The sequence below is a fragment of the Macaca thibetana genome, chromosome 7 (assembly GCF_024542745.1).
Source record: "Macaca thibetana thibetana isolate TM-01 chromosome 7, ASM2454274v1, whole genome shotgun sequence".
In the NCBI taxonomy this organism is placed as follows: Eukaryota; Metazoa; Chordata; class Mammalia; order Primates; family Cercopithecidae; genus Macaca; species Macaca thibetana.
The window spans coordinates 161,980,078-161,997,248 of record NC_065584.1 but is presented as its reverse complement, the minus strand read 5'-3'; the positions used below and the strand labels follow the sequence as shown (position 1 = coordinate 161,997,248).

The following is a 17,171-nucleotide window of genomic DNA, read 5'->3' as shown; positions in this document are numbered from 1 at the left end:
TCCTGTGCAACTAAACAATGACTAGTATAGAATTTTTAAATACCTGGTAACACTTAAATGTGAAATATTGCCAACAGTGCAGTTATAAAAATAACAAATGTTATGATTGATGAGCATATAGGATTATATATTATACTGCATATACTAAGACTTCGAGAGCTTTCCAGAGATAATATTTTCTGAAAGATATATGTTTGAACTTGAACTCAGGCTGGGGACGTCTGTTCAAGACCAGAAGTTTGCTTAAAAAAGAAATACTTTGTATATCCTCAAACTGAATTAGATAGAGTAGAAGACTTGAAGGAAATTGTGCTCAGGTATAGATTGATTGATTGATTGATTGATTTCCATGGCACTGGTCACTGACATCAAACCTCTTTAACTGTAATAAATATGATAAACTAGAGAATGAGAGAGAGAGAGAGAGAGAGAGAGATGCTTTTTTCCCTTGAGACTCCCTTGCCTTTGATTTTTTTTTGTTTTTGTTTTTTTAATGTATTTGAATGGAAATCAGAATGTGCTGCTTCTCAGAACTGGGGACCCATCTGAATCCTCCTAAGAATGTATACATTTTTCTTTTTAAATAAAAATTACTAAAAATTGCTTTTTTAAAATTTGCTTTTCTGTATTATTGTAATAAACACGCAGTGTAAACACTACAGAGAGTGCATGTTGCTGGAAGCCTTTGATATTTGTAATATGTGGCAGTGTGCCCCTGCTGAGGAGGGACAGCAGAGAATGACCCTCAGTTAACAGGGCTGTGGAGCAGACTCCAGGCCAGACTATTATGATCCATGAACTAGTATTAGAGACTTGAGTCTTCCACTGTCAGCCTCTCTATAGCATGAGGATAGCCCATTTGGGGGTGGTTTTACTTTTTGGTTTGATAACCCCTTAGAGTAGAAATACAATCATCACAGTATTTAGAACTCTTGGCTAACTTTTTTTGATCAAAAAATTCTTCCTTGATCCATAACCACTTAATAAAGTTCTTTAGGAAAGGTCTTATTGCCTCAATAGCGGGTGTTAAATGAGGCCTGTTAAGAGAAAGCATAAAACTCAGACAACCGCCATTGAAATGATGGTTTTGTTCTGACTAGGTCAGACCAGTGACTCTCTCAACCCTACCAGTGATCCATGAGTGCCAGTGTTGTGACCATCACAATGACATTCACTGAAAAGTTAGGAAAACCCACAGTTTACCTGGCCAATGTTATATCCCTCTCCTAACCTGTGAGATGTTGACACAAAGGGTGATGGGTGATGAAATAAGGTATTCTGGTCTCCATTATGAGTCTGTTGGCCTGCTCTATCAGTCTGGGCTACAAACCTCTACAGAAGTAAGTGAAAAATTATTTCATTGTTGTTCTGATGAGTTGCAAGGTTATAGTGGAAAGAGCAGGCTTTGGCATTACACAAACTTAGGTTTGCAAACATAACCCTGGGCTTTTTTTCTTTTTAAAATTCTTAGATCCTTAATCTACTTTGAAAGGTTAATGTGAGGACTAAAAATGGTACACAGAAAGTGCTCACCACAGCCTGGAATGTGTAGACAACCATGAGAAACGGTTACCACCATTATTATTGTCACTTAACATGGGGCAAGCCTTGCTAACAACTTTACTATATGATCGTTTGTCCCTAACCAGTCACCTTCTAGTTAATCCTCCTGATACATCATAAACATGGTTATGAGAGTGTGAGTTTTAAATTGTTTTATTATCTTTCAGATCTGTAAGAGCAAAGCTAAAGAATCTCAGCAGTATTATCACAGCCTGGCTGTCCGGCAGAGTCTGGCTGTCCATTTTAACATTCAGCAGGACTGTGGTCACTTCCTTGCTGAAGTCCCTAACCGTCTGCTTCCCTGGGAGGATCCTGACGACCCTGAAAAGGAAGAGGATGACATGGAAGAGACTGAAGAAGAAGCCAAAGGAGAAACGGATGGGAAAAACCCAAAGCCCTGCTCTGAAGCAGCATCATCCCAGAAAGACAGCCAGGGAGTCATGAGCAAGAAGCAGAGGAGCCATGTTGTAGTCATCACCAGGGAAGTTCCATGTCTCACTGTGGCTGATTTTGTGCGAGACTCTCTAGCCCAGCATGGGAAAAGCCCTGATTTGTATGAGAGGCAGGTGTGTCTGCTGCTCTTACAGCTATGCTCTGGTCTTGAGCACCTCAAACCCTACCATGTCACTCACTGCGATCTACGCCTAGAGAACCTGCTACTTGTCCACTACCAGCCTGGGGGCACTGCCCAAGGCTTTGGGCCTGCGGAGCCCAGCCCCACCTCATCTTATCCCACTAGGCTTATAGTGAGCAACTTCTCTCAGGCCAAACAGAAGAGCCATCTGGTGGACCCCGAGATCCTCCGGGACCAGTCTCGCCTTGCCCCAGAGATCATAACAGCTACCCAGTATAAAAAGTGTGATGAGTTCCAGACAGGCATCCTTATCTATGAGATGCTGCACCTACCCAACCCCTTTGATGAGAACCCAGAGCTGAAGGAGAGGGAATACACACAAGCAGACCTGCCTCGCATCCCGCTCCGCTCCCCCTACTCCCGGGGTCTGCAGCAGCTGGCCAGCTGCCTCCTGAATCCCAACCCTTCTGAGCGGATCCTCATTTCAGACGCCAAAGGCATCCTCCAGTGTCTGCTCTGGGGCCCCCGCGAAGATCTCTTCCAGACTTTCACCGCCTGCCCTAGCCTAGTGCAGAGGAACACCCTGCTCCAAAACTGGCTAGACATCAAGCGAACACTGCTCATGATCAAGTTTGCTGAGAAGTCCCTGGACAGGGAAGGTGGGATTAGCCTTGAGGACTGGCTTTGTGCTCAGTATTTGGCTTTTGCCACTACAGACTCCCTCAGTTGTATTGTGAAAATTCTGCAGCACCGTTAATGTGTACCTGGATGCTGCTTTTACCACATCTTCACCTTCTTCATGTCACCCATGCACTTCCCCTTCCTAGTGCTCACTCCAAATTCAAGGAAAGAAGAAAGACAAACCTCTATCCCTGTCCATGAACAAGTAGGTCCATTCAGAAAGGTTATCCACTGCTCCAAATTGAATGAGAAGCTGAGTCTGTCTTAACTTTACAGAAATTCAGCTGCACAAACTTGCGTTTGCCTTCCTTTGAAACACCTTCTATCCTAATAGAAGAAAATGCAGGTAAAAATGAAAATCCATATTCTTGAAGGGACAGCTTCTTTGGTATGAACTCAGTGAGCCAGTGAGCTGTGTCCATTTCCTCTATAATTCTGGATATCTTTTTAGCACCGAGTATTTATTCTCACTAGCAGTAGACAGACCTAACCAGTCTCTACCATGACCCAGTAGACTCTGACAACAGACTCTTCCTTTAAGGTGTCAACAACTGACTTACTAGGCAGAACTGCCATCTTTAGCATCAGCCCAGTTTTGGTTACCAGGGACTATATCCTTTGTTCCAGGAGAGAGTAGAAAGAAAAGGAGAGATCCCATCCTTGGGTCATCAACCCATTTTCATTGCCATTATCTGTAAGTGTGTGCACTGCATGGAGGACAGCCCTAATAGTCTCCCCTCTGCTGCCACTGCCTGATTCTCTACTCTGTCCCCACTTGCCAGTGATGTTTGGATTTATCAGCCACTTGTGGCCCATTACAGAGCTGACCCAAGGTGGTGTCACCAATGCCTCAGCAGGGTGGAGTGCAGTTCAGAGCTTATAAATAGCTGGCAGGGCATGAGGAGATGATTTTCTTGCATGTGCAATTCTCTAGGGGCCATCAGGGAACAGAGTTTAAAGTACCCTTTGATTACTGTCAGAACTATCAGCATTTGCAGTTTTCCCCTGAGCAGTAATTGGCCAGCTCCCTTCTATCAGTAGCCAGTGTTAACTAGTTTAGCAAATGCTGTAAACAATTGCCCTGAATGAAATAGCTGTCGGTGGAGCTCTAAGATCTTACAGGGCACAGTGAGGTGGGCTGTTGGGATGGCCGTAGGCAGGGGAGGGGAAGAAGGCCACTGATGAGACTGCTGACCTCCTCAGAATGTTGACCTCTTTTAGAGAGACTGCCTCCCAGTGTAAGTGGCTCATTGCTCCTTCTGACTCTCTCTAAAATGGCTCTGGAGGACAGCTCACGGGAATTCTGATTGCTGAGGTGGGTGATTGAGAGCTGTTCACCATGTGTGCAGCCTGTGCTCCCCTCCTATGGATATATGTGCAATTTTTGTATGTATTTTTTTAGCTGTATATTACAGTGTTTATGTTGCAACTTCACCTGAAGCGAGTCTACAGAAACCTTCCCCCTTCTTCCCTTGGCACATATTTGCGCTAAGAGATGAGCGTTCCTTCCACTGGGGTGTGTGTGTGTGTGTGTGTGTGTGTGTGTGTATACACATGTGCACCTGTGCTTGTTTTATTCAAAACTGTGAGTATGTGTTTACTTTGACCTTGAAATCCCAAGAGTCACTCGAACAATGTGTGTGTACACTTGTGTGCCCATGTGTGCGTGCACACGCATGCTGGAAGTAGAGGCCACGCCTCTAGAGAAGCAACCTGTGGCAGGGTTGACAGACATGTTCTCTCTGCCTAGTGAGTGAGTGAGCCCTGAGGCCCCTCATCTACCAGTGCAGAGTTTCCTTAAAGCCAAGACTGATTGTGCAGTATTACTTACATAGCACATTAGTGGCCTTGGAAATTTCTAAACTTTTAACATTTTTAACAGCCTTTCATGTGATTCATGTATATGAAAGAGGATCAGGAAAGGAGAATAATGTATTTTATTGTGCTCTTATTATTTTTTTAAGTGATTGGAATATGTGAGGCTCTATATGGAGAATGTCCTTATCACCTGGCCAGCAATATAGGATTCACAGGGAGGAAGGCTGGTTAGCCCACAAAGAGTCTTGCCTCTTCTAGCCAGAGTGCAGGGCTCTGCTCCTAGGAATGGCCATGGAGTGGGCATGCTGCTGCAGGCCAGCAGTCCGCTCTTGGTATCCTCTGGCACAGCCGCTCCTTGCCTTGAAGGTTGGTGTTTGGTTCATCTTAGCATAGACCATGTGCACATAACTCCTTGCCTGATTATGCACTGAAGTGGCAGCACACAGACCACTGACCATGTCAGCCAGCATATTCCCTTAACCTCCCCCACCTCCTACCTTGCAATGGCTTGCATATTGAGATATACCTTCTCAATGTCACGTTCGTGGTGCCTTGCCCATGTAAATTTGAATGTTGACTATTTAATAAGGTTACATATTTAATGCAGAATGTTCCCTGGTCCCTCTATTTGTTATGTCTCTACATATCTTTTTTTTTCTTTCTTTCTTGCTCTTTTTCTGTTATGATTTGGATCCAGTCTTTACTTTAACTCTATGGTATAATAAGCATGGACACCTCCACTACCATTATCTTACAGCACTGGTAAACCAAGCACCTCTTCACATCAGATGTTTTCAGTACTGTTTTTATGTTCAGATTTGTTAAGGGCAAAAGATGAATACAAACTAGCCAGAGAAGAGCCTCAGGCTTCCCAGAGACAGGTGGCTAGATTAATTTTTCTCTGGGTGATGGCCAAAGAATGTGAGGTAGAGAGGGAAGGGGGTGTTACAGGTTAGAGCAGAATAGAGAAAGAAACTATATTTCTAGGCAAAAAGTACTACATGAGTTGGTCTTCAGAATATTTTTCCAAAAAAATGAAATTCAGTCAGTTTAACATCACAAATATTTTTCGTTTTAATTGTGGTAGGAACTTTGAATTTGTTCATCAACTGGAAAGAATTCCTACCCTCTGTAGACACATATACACACACACATTTTATATATATACATATATATATGTTTGAATTGTGACTAGTATAGCACTTTACGTTTTCTCAAGTAACACGAAGTTATTGCCTTCAATATTGATTGGAAATTGTTTTCTATTGAAGTCTATACTATAGAGTTTTCCATTTATATTGAGAGTTTGAACAATTAAGCTCCTATTGGAACTTTTCCTTAAGCCACATGAGCATGAACAATCTCTGTGACACTTGGGTGCTAGAGAAACACAACAGTGGCTAAAGTAGCCAAGAGCAAGACTGAATGTATAGCAGAGTGCCTTGTTAGAGTGGTAACCTAGTCTTGGAAGCGATTCAGTGGATGTTTCACAAAGAGGACTAGAACTTCAAGAAGCCTCCTGTGCTGGCTGAGGTGAGCCCTTTTGGTATATGTACGCTACTGGGATGCCTAGAAGCCAATTCGTGAAGAATAACAGCAGGATGAGAAAAAGAGTAACTGTAACCTGTGGAACGACAACATAAGAATCACCAACCCCTAGGCTGAGCTAGAACTGGAAGCCAGGAATATGGCAATGAGTTTCAAGATTTGCCCTCAGAAGATGAACTGGGTGAGGTATGGGTTGGGGTGAGGGCACAAGCACTCATCCTATCTACCCTGCTGCTGTTGAGGAGCTAGAAGTAAAACATATTGGTTAGGATTTTAACAGTTGGAGTAGCCTCCCATTGTCAGATTAAGGGGGGGTCAATTTTGCTTCCAAACTCAGAATAAGTTTGTAAACGTGGGAAAGTCTAAGCCAAGAGAGCTAAAGCTCTAGAAATACTCATGATATTTCTGGGAGTAAAACTACCGAAAATTATATCTTAAAAGTTTCTAGTAGTATAAAGTTCCCAGGCCAGGCGCAATGGCTCACGCCTGTAATCCAGCACTTTAGGAGGCCGAGGTGGGCGGATCACCTGAGGTCAGGAGATCAAGACCAGCCTGGCCAACATGGTGAAACCCCGTCTCTACTAAAAATGCAAAAATTAGCTGGGCGTGATGGCGCGTGCCTGTAATCTCAGCTACTCGGGAGGCTGAGGCAAGAGAATCGCTTGAACCCAGGAGGTGGAGGTTGCAGTGAGCCGAGATTGCGCCATCACACTCCAGCCTGGGAGACAAGAGTGAGAGTTCATCTCAAAAAAAAAAAAAGATTTCCAGGAAAGATCTTTGGGTCCTACTAAGCTTCTCAATTTTGAGTTACGAATACTTTGGTTCTGGGAAGTAACCTGACATTTGGTTTTGCTGGAATTAGGGTTTTCACTAGATTTCACTGTAATTAGGATTTTCTCCTAGATTTTACCAGCAGTGATCTGAAAAAGTACAGGCTAGTCCCAGAAATAGAGATGGATTTAGGATACTACACTATATTTCAAATGATTCTAGATGTGTAAATATAGTATGAACATTCTTGGAGAGGGGTAAGAAAAACTGGACTTCCTGGGCCAACCCTGGCATGTTTTTCTTTCCCGTCACTAGTTAATAGGGATTGAAAATTCTGCTCCAGGCTAATGAGTGAACAGGATGGCTGCCCACAAAACCAGGTTATTAGTTTTACCTCATTGAAGCTCATATTCTCAAAGGCCCAAAGTGCTGTGCCGAGACAAATCCAAGTGCTGCTCCTGCCGAAGTGCGCACTGAAGTCCAGCTGTCCGTGCTTACAACAGTGCCGAAAGTGGGGATTCCGTGGACCAAAAACGCTGCCGTAAGGGAGGCCAGAAGAGTTGTAGTGCAAGATCCTGGGAGAGATTATACCAAAGAAATCAAGCCTTTTTATCCGATGCTTCTAAGATGATGAGGGTGAGCTGTGACAGATGGCGTGGGAGGGGAGTTCACATACATTCCATGTCAAGGCATTTAGCTGATAAATCCATCCTCAGAAAAGCACCTTTTTAAAAAGTCCATTTTGTGTATTAGAAGAAGATGATGATGATGATGATAATGAAAGCCCTGGCAGATACGAAGTTCCTCAGTATTTCAGGAGAAGGAATTCTTCCATCTCCCCTTGACATGACTGTGGCTATTATCCAAACCTCAGCTTGAGAACATCATATGAATATAATACTGAGAACGGAGGATTTTTTTTAAGGGATATGGTAGTTAATAGGTTTGTTTAAAGAACTCTTGGGAAACTTCTTAACAAATTGTAATTGTTTTTATAAACCTTCCTACAGAGTTGTTTACCATTCATCATCACCATCATTTAATATCTATAAGTGCCCAGAATGTACAAGGTGCTATACAGCTGTTAAACACCCCTTCCCTGCAACTGTTTAAAATTAGAATAGATTTTTGCATCACCCATTGCTAGAAGCTTTCCCCACCTAGGTGGGCTGCGAGGGCCTGCATTCCCAACATCCCATTACATGTTTCCCACTCCAGAAAGTCTCCAGGTTTATTCCAGCTTTTTATCTTAATGTGTCCCATCCACCCCCATGGTTTGGTTGGTTTTGTTTTGCTTGTTTTTTTAATCAAGAAAGTTTCAGGGAATCAAAAGAGGTCAGAAATTTTTTAACCTAGCAGAAGTACAGAGTCATATATTTTGCTACGAATATTGTTGTAGTACAGAAAACCCACTTTGCCTGTTAGTGTGTGGATAGTATGTGTGTGTCCGCACTCGTGATAACTTGAATGTTGAACCAGACATAGGGTTCGTTTTTGAAAGGTTAAACCACACCGCTTCAGGAACTTGCTCCAAATACTACTTGGTTATCCCTTCCTTTACCAGTTAGAGCTAAAGAGTGTGATGTGTGAACACACTGGGTTGGGATTTTCTGTCGAGGATATGCAGGGCATTTTGGCATGAGGCAAATACAGAAGCAAGATTTCATCCTACTTAGTGATTTGAATCATGACAGTCCTCATTCCAATCTCTCTTTAATTCTCTCTGGCCCTGCCCACACTCTATATTTGAAAATCTTGTTTTTGCTCTTTCCAGAGCTTCACCCCTCTACTTACATATTGTAAAGTTGTATAAATCTATCATTGAAAGGTCCCCTCTGCCACCAGTGGCGCCACCCTTTGGTTTGCTGTGGTACTTTGCTGTGTACTCTGTGGCATCATGTTACTGTGTAAATAAATTCATTTTAATACACACTAAAAAACAGACAAATGCTTGTCCTTTCGGCGACTCTTCCACACTGACATGCTGAGGAGGGTTTGGTTGCAGACATGGTTATGTCTTGTCCCCCCAGGGTAGGTGCCCTGTCCATAATGCAGGAAATGATGGCTTTCAGCCACTGTGCCTTCTGCACTCTGGGTCCTCATCCCTTGCTGACGTGGATTATATTTCTCTTTATTCCTTGTCTAATCTGAGGAAATCAGGCCCCAAAGAGAAAGCAAAGGCATTCTGCTTTTCCCAGACCTCAGGAGGCTGCAGGTTTGCTGTGTGAGATCGCCCCCTGGTGAGCAGTCACCTGCAGGCTTCCTGGGTTTGTACTGCATGTTGAGAGGCTTGGTTAGATGGCTCTGGCTGACCCTCTCCGTGGAAATCAGAGCTGTTCAGGTAATGTGAGCGGGGGCAGGGCATCATCTGCAAGATTCACATGCCTTTGACACACAGTGATACACAGGGGCCTCACAAAGGCAGACAAGCTAATGTGTGGACACTTCAGCAGCACAGAGGAGGCTGCCTGGCTTAAGCAGGAAGAGTCAGCAGTGGTAGCAACAACTGCCGCATTATTAGAGGAGAATAGATGAAAAGGCAAACATGTAGATTCTAAATTTAGAGCAGATTTTAGAGCACCAAACCCTTTACAGTGGACACTGTCTTTTCCACTAGCAAGCACTCTGGAATTTGCAGATGGTGTTTTTAAGGCATATCCCAGAAGAGTGGCTGCCAGACTTGAGGTTTATGTTGCTGAGGAGCAACATAACAGAACCCATGTTGGTGTGGACCCAGAAGCTCCCTGTGTGTTGCCTGGGCCCAGGAGGAAGGGTCAACGGCAAGACTGACTAGACAATCCCCAGGGACACAGGCCCTGCCTGCTGCAGCTGTGTAGCCTGCTTGCTGGAGAAGAGCCTAGGGAACTTCCCTTCTAGTTGTCAGCTCAACACACTGGCTTCTGGGGGAAAGGAAGCAAAGAAAAAAGTAGGCAGTTGGGGTTGGGAGGTCACATAAACAGAACGCCCCAGGACCAGGCTGCTGTGTGAAACTCTGCTGGCCTGAGTGGTCACCTTGTGTGCCAGGCCAGATCTCACTAACGCAGGACTCCATAACAATTGCTTTAGTACTGACTGAGTGATTACATTAAATATTAAAAGCTAAAGGGGCCAGTGCCCTTATACAAAAGCTGAAATGTAACAAAAGCCCCACTGGGAGTTTTGCCTAGACCTTTCCTGGGCCTTGAAGCATGACAAAATAACAAAGGAATTCTTAACAGGACCTGTTTAGGATTAAACAAGTTTATTGGGGGTCTGAAGGAACTCCCCACACCTCCGTGATTTAGCAGGAGACAAGATAAGGGTAATCACCCCAGCACTTGGACCCATTTAGATTAAGTAAACTTACCGAGGCTCCAGAGGAAGGTCTTCAAGACTCAGACCTGGCCGGGCGCGGTGGCTCAAGCCTGTAATCCCAGCACTTTGGGAGGCCGAGACGGGCGGATCACAAGGTCAGGAGATCGAGACCATCCTGGCTAACATGGTGAAACGCCGTCTCTACTAAAAATACAAAAAACTAGGCGGGCGAGGTGGCGGGCGCCTGTAGTCCCAGCTACGTGGGAGGCCGAGGCAGGAGAATGGCGTGAATCTGGGAGGCGGAGCTTGCAGTGAGCTGAGATCGGGCCACTGCACTCTAGCCTGGGTGACAAAGCGAGACTCCGTCTCAAAAAAAAAAAAAAAAAAGACTCAGACCTTAGTTATACACTAAAAGAAGTTGGCTGGGTGTGGTGGCTCACACCTGTAATCCCAGCACTTTGGGAGGCCAAGGCGGGGGAATCACGAGGTCAGAGACGGAGACCATCCTGGCTAACACGGTGGAACGCCGTCTCTACTAAAAATACAAAAAATTAACTGGGCGTGTTGGCAGGCACCTGTAGTCCCAGCTACTCGGGAGGCTGGGGCAGGAGAATGGCATGAACCCAGGAGGCGGAGTTTGCAGTGAGCCGAGATCACGCCACTGCACTCCAACCTGGGCGACCGAGTGAGACTCCGTCTCAAAAATAAATAAATAAGGCCGGGCGCGGTGGCTCAAGCCTGTAATCCCAGCACTTTGGGAGGCCGAGGCGGGCGGATCACAAGGTCAGGAGATCGAGACCACAGTGAAACCCCGTCTCTACTAAAAAAAATACAAAAAATTAGCCGGGCGCGGTGGCGGGCGCCTGCAGTCCCAGCTACTCAGGAGGCTGAGGCAGGAGAATGGCGGGAACCCTGGAGGCGGAGCTTGCAGTGAGCCGAGATCGCGCCACTGCACTCCAGCCTGGGCAACAGCCTGAGACTCCGTCTCAAAAAATAAATAAATAAATAAAAATAAATAAATAAATAAATAAATAAAAAGTCACTTATGTCTTTAGATTAATGAACACTTACACGTAGACATATAGCTTAGAAGGTATATAAGATCTGGGAAACGGTAATTTTGAGTTGACCTGGCGATAACTTCCAGGCCTTCTCCCTGTAACTGGTTACAGAAATAAAAATCCCTTCTCTCCCAGTTCATCTGCATCTCGTTATTGGGCTGCAAGAATAAGAAGCCTGACTCCCAGTTTGGTCCAGGAACACCTGGAGCCCTGAAAGGATACAGGCCAGTGGATGGTGGGACCAGTTCAGGATTACCGAAGCCAGACTCTACGTGAGGTGGAACAAGGCCAGAAAAAAACATTGAGTTTCTATTCTTCAGTGGGATTACTTTGTCCTTTGGTGTAACTGGAGAGCCTGGAGGTAAATTATCCTATTCCCCTTCCCCATTACGTCACCCAGCATGGGATTCATTCCTGAAGATTCCATTAGTGGTCCTCAGTGACACCATCCTGTCTGACTCTGGGTTGTCCAGAGGCAATGGGCCACCGACATTGGGATGGGGCCTGTGGCAGCTCCATGCCTGCAGGGTGTTGTCTTTCAACCTAAGCCACAGAGAATCTTGATTTCTTTCCTGCCTGGAGAGAATTGGTGTGGGGAACTCTCCTTTGCCTGGGGTTGTAAGTGTGTACCTTCTGCTCCAGGAGCTCTTTGCCTCCTCTCCAAGGCCTAGAAAATTACGCTTCCTTTTAAGTGAGCTCACACTCTGTTCTACAAGGGAAGGAACTTCATTAGTGCCATAGGAGCCAAGAACTGCAGTTGGCAGATCACAAGTTGTTGTTAAGAGCAGCTCAAGGCAATTACAGCTGAAACTTAAAAATTGGATTTCACACTGGGCGGGGGGGGGGGGATAGGAGGGAATTTGTTGCCAAGATCCAGTTCTCTGAAATTTGCAAACCTCTAAAAGGAAATAGGCTTTTTGGACACAAACTGACTTCCTTGAGATCCCAGATAAACCTCTGTACAGGTATGTGCACACACACACACACACACACACACACCCCAATTAATGGCTCCCTTGCTGTCTGGGAAGTACATGGAAGCAACCAGAACTAAGTGATAATGCTGTGAGGGCTTCTGAGGAATCTGCAATTAAGAGGACCAGGGTCCTCTAGAGAAGTAACTCTCATACAGGAAGTGGAGGGTATAGGGACTCGGGTTTTCCCCACCAGGACCACCCATTGCTCACCAGCCCACACTTGAGCTGGAGTCAAAGATAGAGCAAACACCTCCAAGCCTATGGTTCATCTTTGCCCTGGGATGGGGGATGGGAAGCAAAATGTACCTCAGGTAAAGAGAATGTGGAGGGATAAAGTCCCCAGGCCCCCCAGGGAGGGGCAAAGTTGAATGCCTTGAGGAGCTGAGATGCTCCTCTTCCAGGGTAAAGGAGTCTGTCTCCAGAAAGCCAGCCTGGGGGTGCTTTCCCATGAACTAGCTTAACAGCTTAATTTTATCTTCACAATCCGGTGAGCTGGTTTCTAGAATCATCCCCATTTTACCCATGTGAAAACAAGCCAGAGAGGGTTTGTTTGCCCCAGATCCTTAGTAAGGGAACTACGATTTGTCCTCCAGCAGCCTAACTCCACCTCCCAGCTTCCTGGAGTGAGGGACAGTCCTCCCTCACTCTCTGGCTGTCACCCCAGTATCAGTGGCTTCTTGGTGTCCAGAGAAGAAAATCCAATTGCTGAGTCTATGTCCTCCACCTCTCATGCTTATTGCTGACCAGACATTGCAGCAGCCCTACTCTCCAGGCTGGCCTGGGAAACATGCATTGAAATTCTCTGCGTCCGCATCGTTCCTGTTCTTTTTCTCCCTGTTCTTCAGGGCCCCATTCAGCCAAGAAGCTTTTGGGATGATATCCATCTGAAATCACCAACTCACTGCCCAGCTTCAGCTCCTAGCCTGGTGTATGTGTGTGTCTGTGTGTGTGCACGTCCCTTCTTGTGAGCTCCTCCAGGGAGGCCATGGCTTTAGCTGCTCTGCCTGCTGTCCTTGGTGTCTGACTCAACTAGCAGGAAGAGAGGAGGAAGAGAACCGCCCCTCGCCGCTCCACTAGGCCAGGCCCTGGTCCAGGCTTTCCCACACGTTACCTCATTTGATCTCTACTACAGCCATTTTACAGAAGAGGAAACTCAGAGTGGGTAAGAAACTTGCCCAAAGCTGCATAGCTGGTAAGTGGCAGAGCTGAGATTCAAACCTAGGCCTGAAGCCAGTTGTCCCCACCACCATACAAGTCTTTGTCTATTGGCTTGTTTTTGTGTCAGTGGATAGGCCCAGGCCTATGGGTGTTTGCTCCAACTGTGACAGACTGGGGTAGCCAAGGAGTGCTTCCTGATGTGGGCAGACAGTATGAGTGAGAAGAGAGGGTTGGCTAGGCTGAGCAGTCAGATCTGTAGCTTACCTGTAGGGCCAGCACCTTTCCCTGTCAGACCTTCACTGAGCTCCTGTAGGATGAAAAGTAAATAACCAAGAAAAAGATTTCAACACATACAACAGATATAGGGTTAAAATTCTGAGTTATAAAGAGGTGATACAAATCATTAGGAACATAAAACACTAATAGATGAGAACAGAGAAGTCATGGACGAACCCAAATGTTTAACCTTTCTAGAAACAAGAGAAAAATCCTAAGATGGCATATCTAAAAAAAATTTAACAGCTTTTTCTGATTGATTATAAAAATAATACCTGTTTACAGTAGAAAATGTGGAAGGTAAAATTGACCCACTAGGTCACCATCTAGAAATGACCACCATTAACATTTACTATATATCCTGCAACTGTTGTTTACTCTGCCTTTTTCTTTTTAAATTAAGATCATATTGTTGGCATCTCATTTTCCACCTATCAAATTAACAAAGCTTTTTTAAAGCTTATACTCCATGTTGGTGACAGTGTATACAGTTCAGTCAATGTTGGTGCAATTGAATTCGATGGAAAGGGGCTTGATTCATCCTGTCCTGGGGTGTCGGGCAAGGGCTGACCCCAGTAGTCAGTGTGGTGGTGGGTAATAGAGATTTCAGATCTCCAAGGTCAAAGTGACAGAGTCACCAGGGAACTTTTCAAAAGGAAAGACCACCCAAGTCCAGTGACTCCAAGACCCCCTCCTCCCCAGGGTCCTTCAGCTATCCTGAGCTTGTAAGGGGCCTCTCTGCCTGAATCCAGATTTAGCTCCAGGTTCCACCTCTGACAAACTGTGTCCTCAGCCACTCTCTGAGCCTTGGTTTTGAAGGGGATTCCTACCTCAGAGGGTCATTGTCAGGATTAAAGGACACAGTCCAGCAAGTGTGTTTAGTCCACTGCCAGGCAATAGTAAGTGCTCAAATATTGTTAGATCAAAAAGGCAAACTCTGAGTGAATATTTACTTTCTGTTTTTATAACCAAGGACTCATCAGGGGATTTCTGCTGAACAAAGGCACTGTGAATTCAAATCTCGGCCTCGTAAGAGTCAGAAAACTGCTTGCAGCTTTTGAGTGGCAATTTCTCCAGCTTTCCAAATATCTCCTGGCTGAATTTCAGAAAGCCTGGTTAACAGTCATTTCTCTGAACACCTCCTACCTGCCCAAGGCAACATAGCACATCAGAGGCAGAAATGGGTCCACGCCTCTGAATCCAAGCCTGCCTTCCTCCCTACACAACCTGGACCCTTTACTGGGGGAGAGTCAGGCACAGTGGTAAACTGACGAGGGGCAGGGCTGCAATGGGAAGTGGGGGGTGAGAATGAAAGCAGTTGTCGGGAGCCCCTCCAGCTCTGGGCCAGTGTGCTATTTAGAGGGTGTCTGTGTCCAGAAGCACCTCCTCCCTCCCTCAGGAAGGGGCTGGCCCAGGCCCTCACCCTTCCTCGGAGCCCACTGCCCACATCAGAGCCCTCATTTCAGCTCGCCTTATGACACTGCCTTGCATAATAAATGCTTCAGTTGAATGTACTTTATTTTGGGGAAAGTCATTAAACTCTTTTTGTGGAAACATTTTAATTGAATTAGATTGTTTTGTGATTGTAATAAATGTTAATTAATTGAGTGGGCTGAGTGTCCTTGGATGTAGCTGGCTTCTCTCAGTTTAATTAGGAGGTGAATGTGGACTTATTTCTTTTTGCTGTGAGTCTGTGGCTTAAATTTATCTTTGCAGCTAATAAAGTGATCAGGCGAATGCAAGGAGCAGATTATTTCTTATATCTGAAATTTAATAGCCTGCTTCGCTCACAGAGCCAAGTGGCAGCCTCTGCTTGGCATCACTGGGGCGTGACCCAGTTCTCCATCTTGGCTTAATGAGGTTTCTCCATTTCTCTTGGGAAAAGAAGTTTTAAGTTCTACAAACATGCCTTTATCTCAAGGATACTAGTCACCTTGGGGAATGATGCTGTTGGTTCCCACAGGTGTGGCTGACCTGAGAGGCATGTGGTCTGCAAGGCAACCAAGACTCCCGAGCTTTTCGTCCATCCCTGGAGCAGGCAGGCAGGACTTGGGCAGGTACTGAGTCTCAGAACAGCCAACAGACCCTGGCAGCTTCCTCATTGTAGAGATGCTGCAGCCGCAGCCCAGAGAGAGAGAGGGCATGCCCAAGGCCGCACAGTGTGGCCCTGGGACAGTAACACCTACATCCCCCAGCATCTCTGACTAGTAACAAATTCAGTTTGGGTCAGCCAGCACTGACATGAGCCAGACTCTTGGCTATGTGAGAGGGTAGAGATAGGTCCAAGGTCCTCAAGGAGGTTGCAAAATAGTGACAGCCATGTTGTGTAAACCGGAAAAAACAGGGATCCATACAACATAGAAGACAGTGTGAGGGGCCAGGCATGTTACCTTGACTTGTGGATAGGAAGGGCAGTCTGGGTAGCCTTCTGAGAGGGGATGAGTCTGCACTAAGTTTTGAAGGATGAATAGGAGTTCCCCAGGAGGACAAAGTGTGAAGAACGTTATTCCAGACAGAGACAACAGTATATGCAAAGCCAAGTTCATTCTGGCACATCCTGGCAAACATGTAAGAGCCACAGGAAGCCCTCAGCAGAGGCAGGACATGCTCAGATTTGCACTGTAGGAACAATGTCTCAGGCTGTAGAAGTGGAGGAGAGACCAGAGTGGGAAATGAGGGATAGAAAGAACCAGGGGAGAGAGGCTGGGCGCCCAGCCCAGCTCACTGCCATGGAGATGGAAGAGCAGGGGCAGACTCTAGAAATACTTAGGAGGTAGAATCAACAGTTCCCAGCTTCCCAGAGGGTCAGGCCTCCAGAGGAGGCCCCAAGAGGGAGAAGGTGAGGATGAAGGAAGGGTGATGTCCTCTCTCTTAGGTTCTTTGGCAACGAAATGGCTTGTGTTCCCCTGAATGGTGCTGCGAGGTGACAAGATTTGCAATAGCAGTGACAGCTCACACTGAGCCGCTTCCTTAGGCCAGATACCATTACATGTGACACGTGAACTTTATCTTCAGGACAACCCTGCAAGGGGGCTTCTTTTCCTACTCCGTTTCACCAGTGAGGAACCCTGGGCGTGGAGATAGTTAATGCCCAAGATCACTACGCTGAGGAAGTAGCAGAGTGGTAGCTCTCCCAGGCTAGCCAGGGTCTCTCTGATCTACCCCAAATTTATGTGTGCTCCACATTCCAATAGGGCTTGCTTGACTCTTTACCCCAAATTATCCATTGTAACAGGTAACGAGAGTCTAGGTTTTCTTTTGAAAAATCAAAAGGCTTTCCAGCACCAAACGTCATTCCCCAGGAGCACAGGGGCCTTGGTCCTTGGTAGCTTATCCCGTCCTCATTCATGCCCAGGTCCCCTGCTGTCTGGTGGGAGGAGGCAAGGAGTCCAGGCTGGGCTGCTTTTTTGCAGACCCCACAGTATAGCAAGAAGGGCCTGGTTCCAACTC

General features: G+C 45.9%; 1 protein-coding gene across 23 annotated transcripts in view; it reads left to right on the top strand.

Moving 5' to 3' along the window:
• Positions 1-8,895, top strand: part of PEAK1 (pseudopodium enriched atypical kinase 1) — a 303,571-nt gene extending 294,676 nt beyond the window's left edge. For all 23 annotated transcript variants that reach the window (XM_050799933.1, XM_050799946.1, XM_050799923.1 and 20 more), the window contains one exon: positions 1,731-8,895. In XM_050799933.1, the coding sequence (XP_050655890.1) occupies positions 1,731-2,894 (1,164 nt within the window). In that variant the 3' untranslated portion in view covers positions 2,895-8,895. The remainder of the gene's footprint in view (positions 1-1,730) is intronic.
• The last annotated feature ends 8,276 nt before the right edge of the window (positions 8,896-17,171 follow it).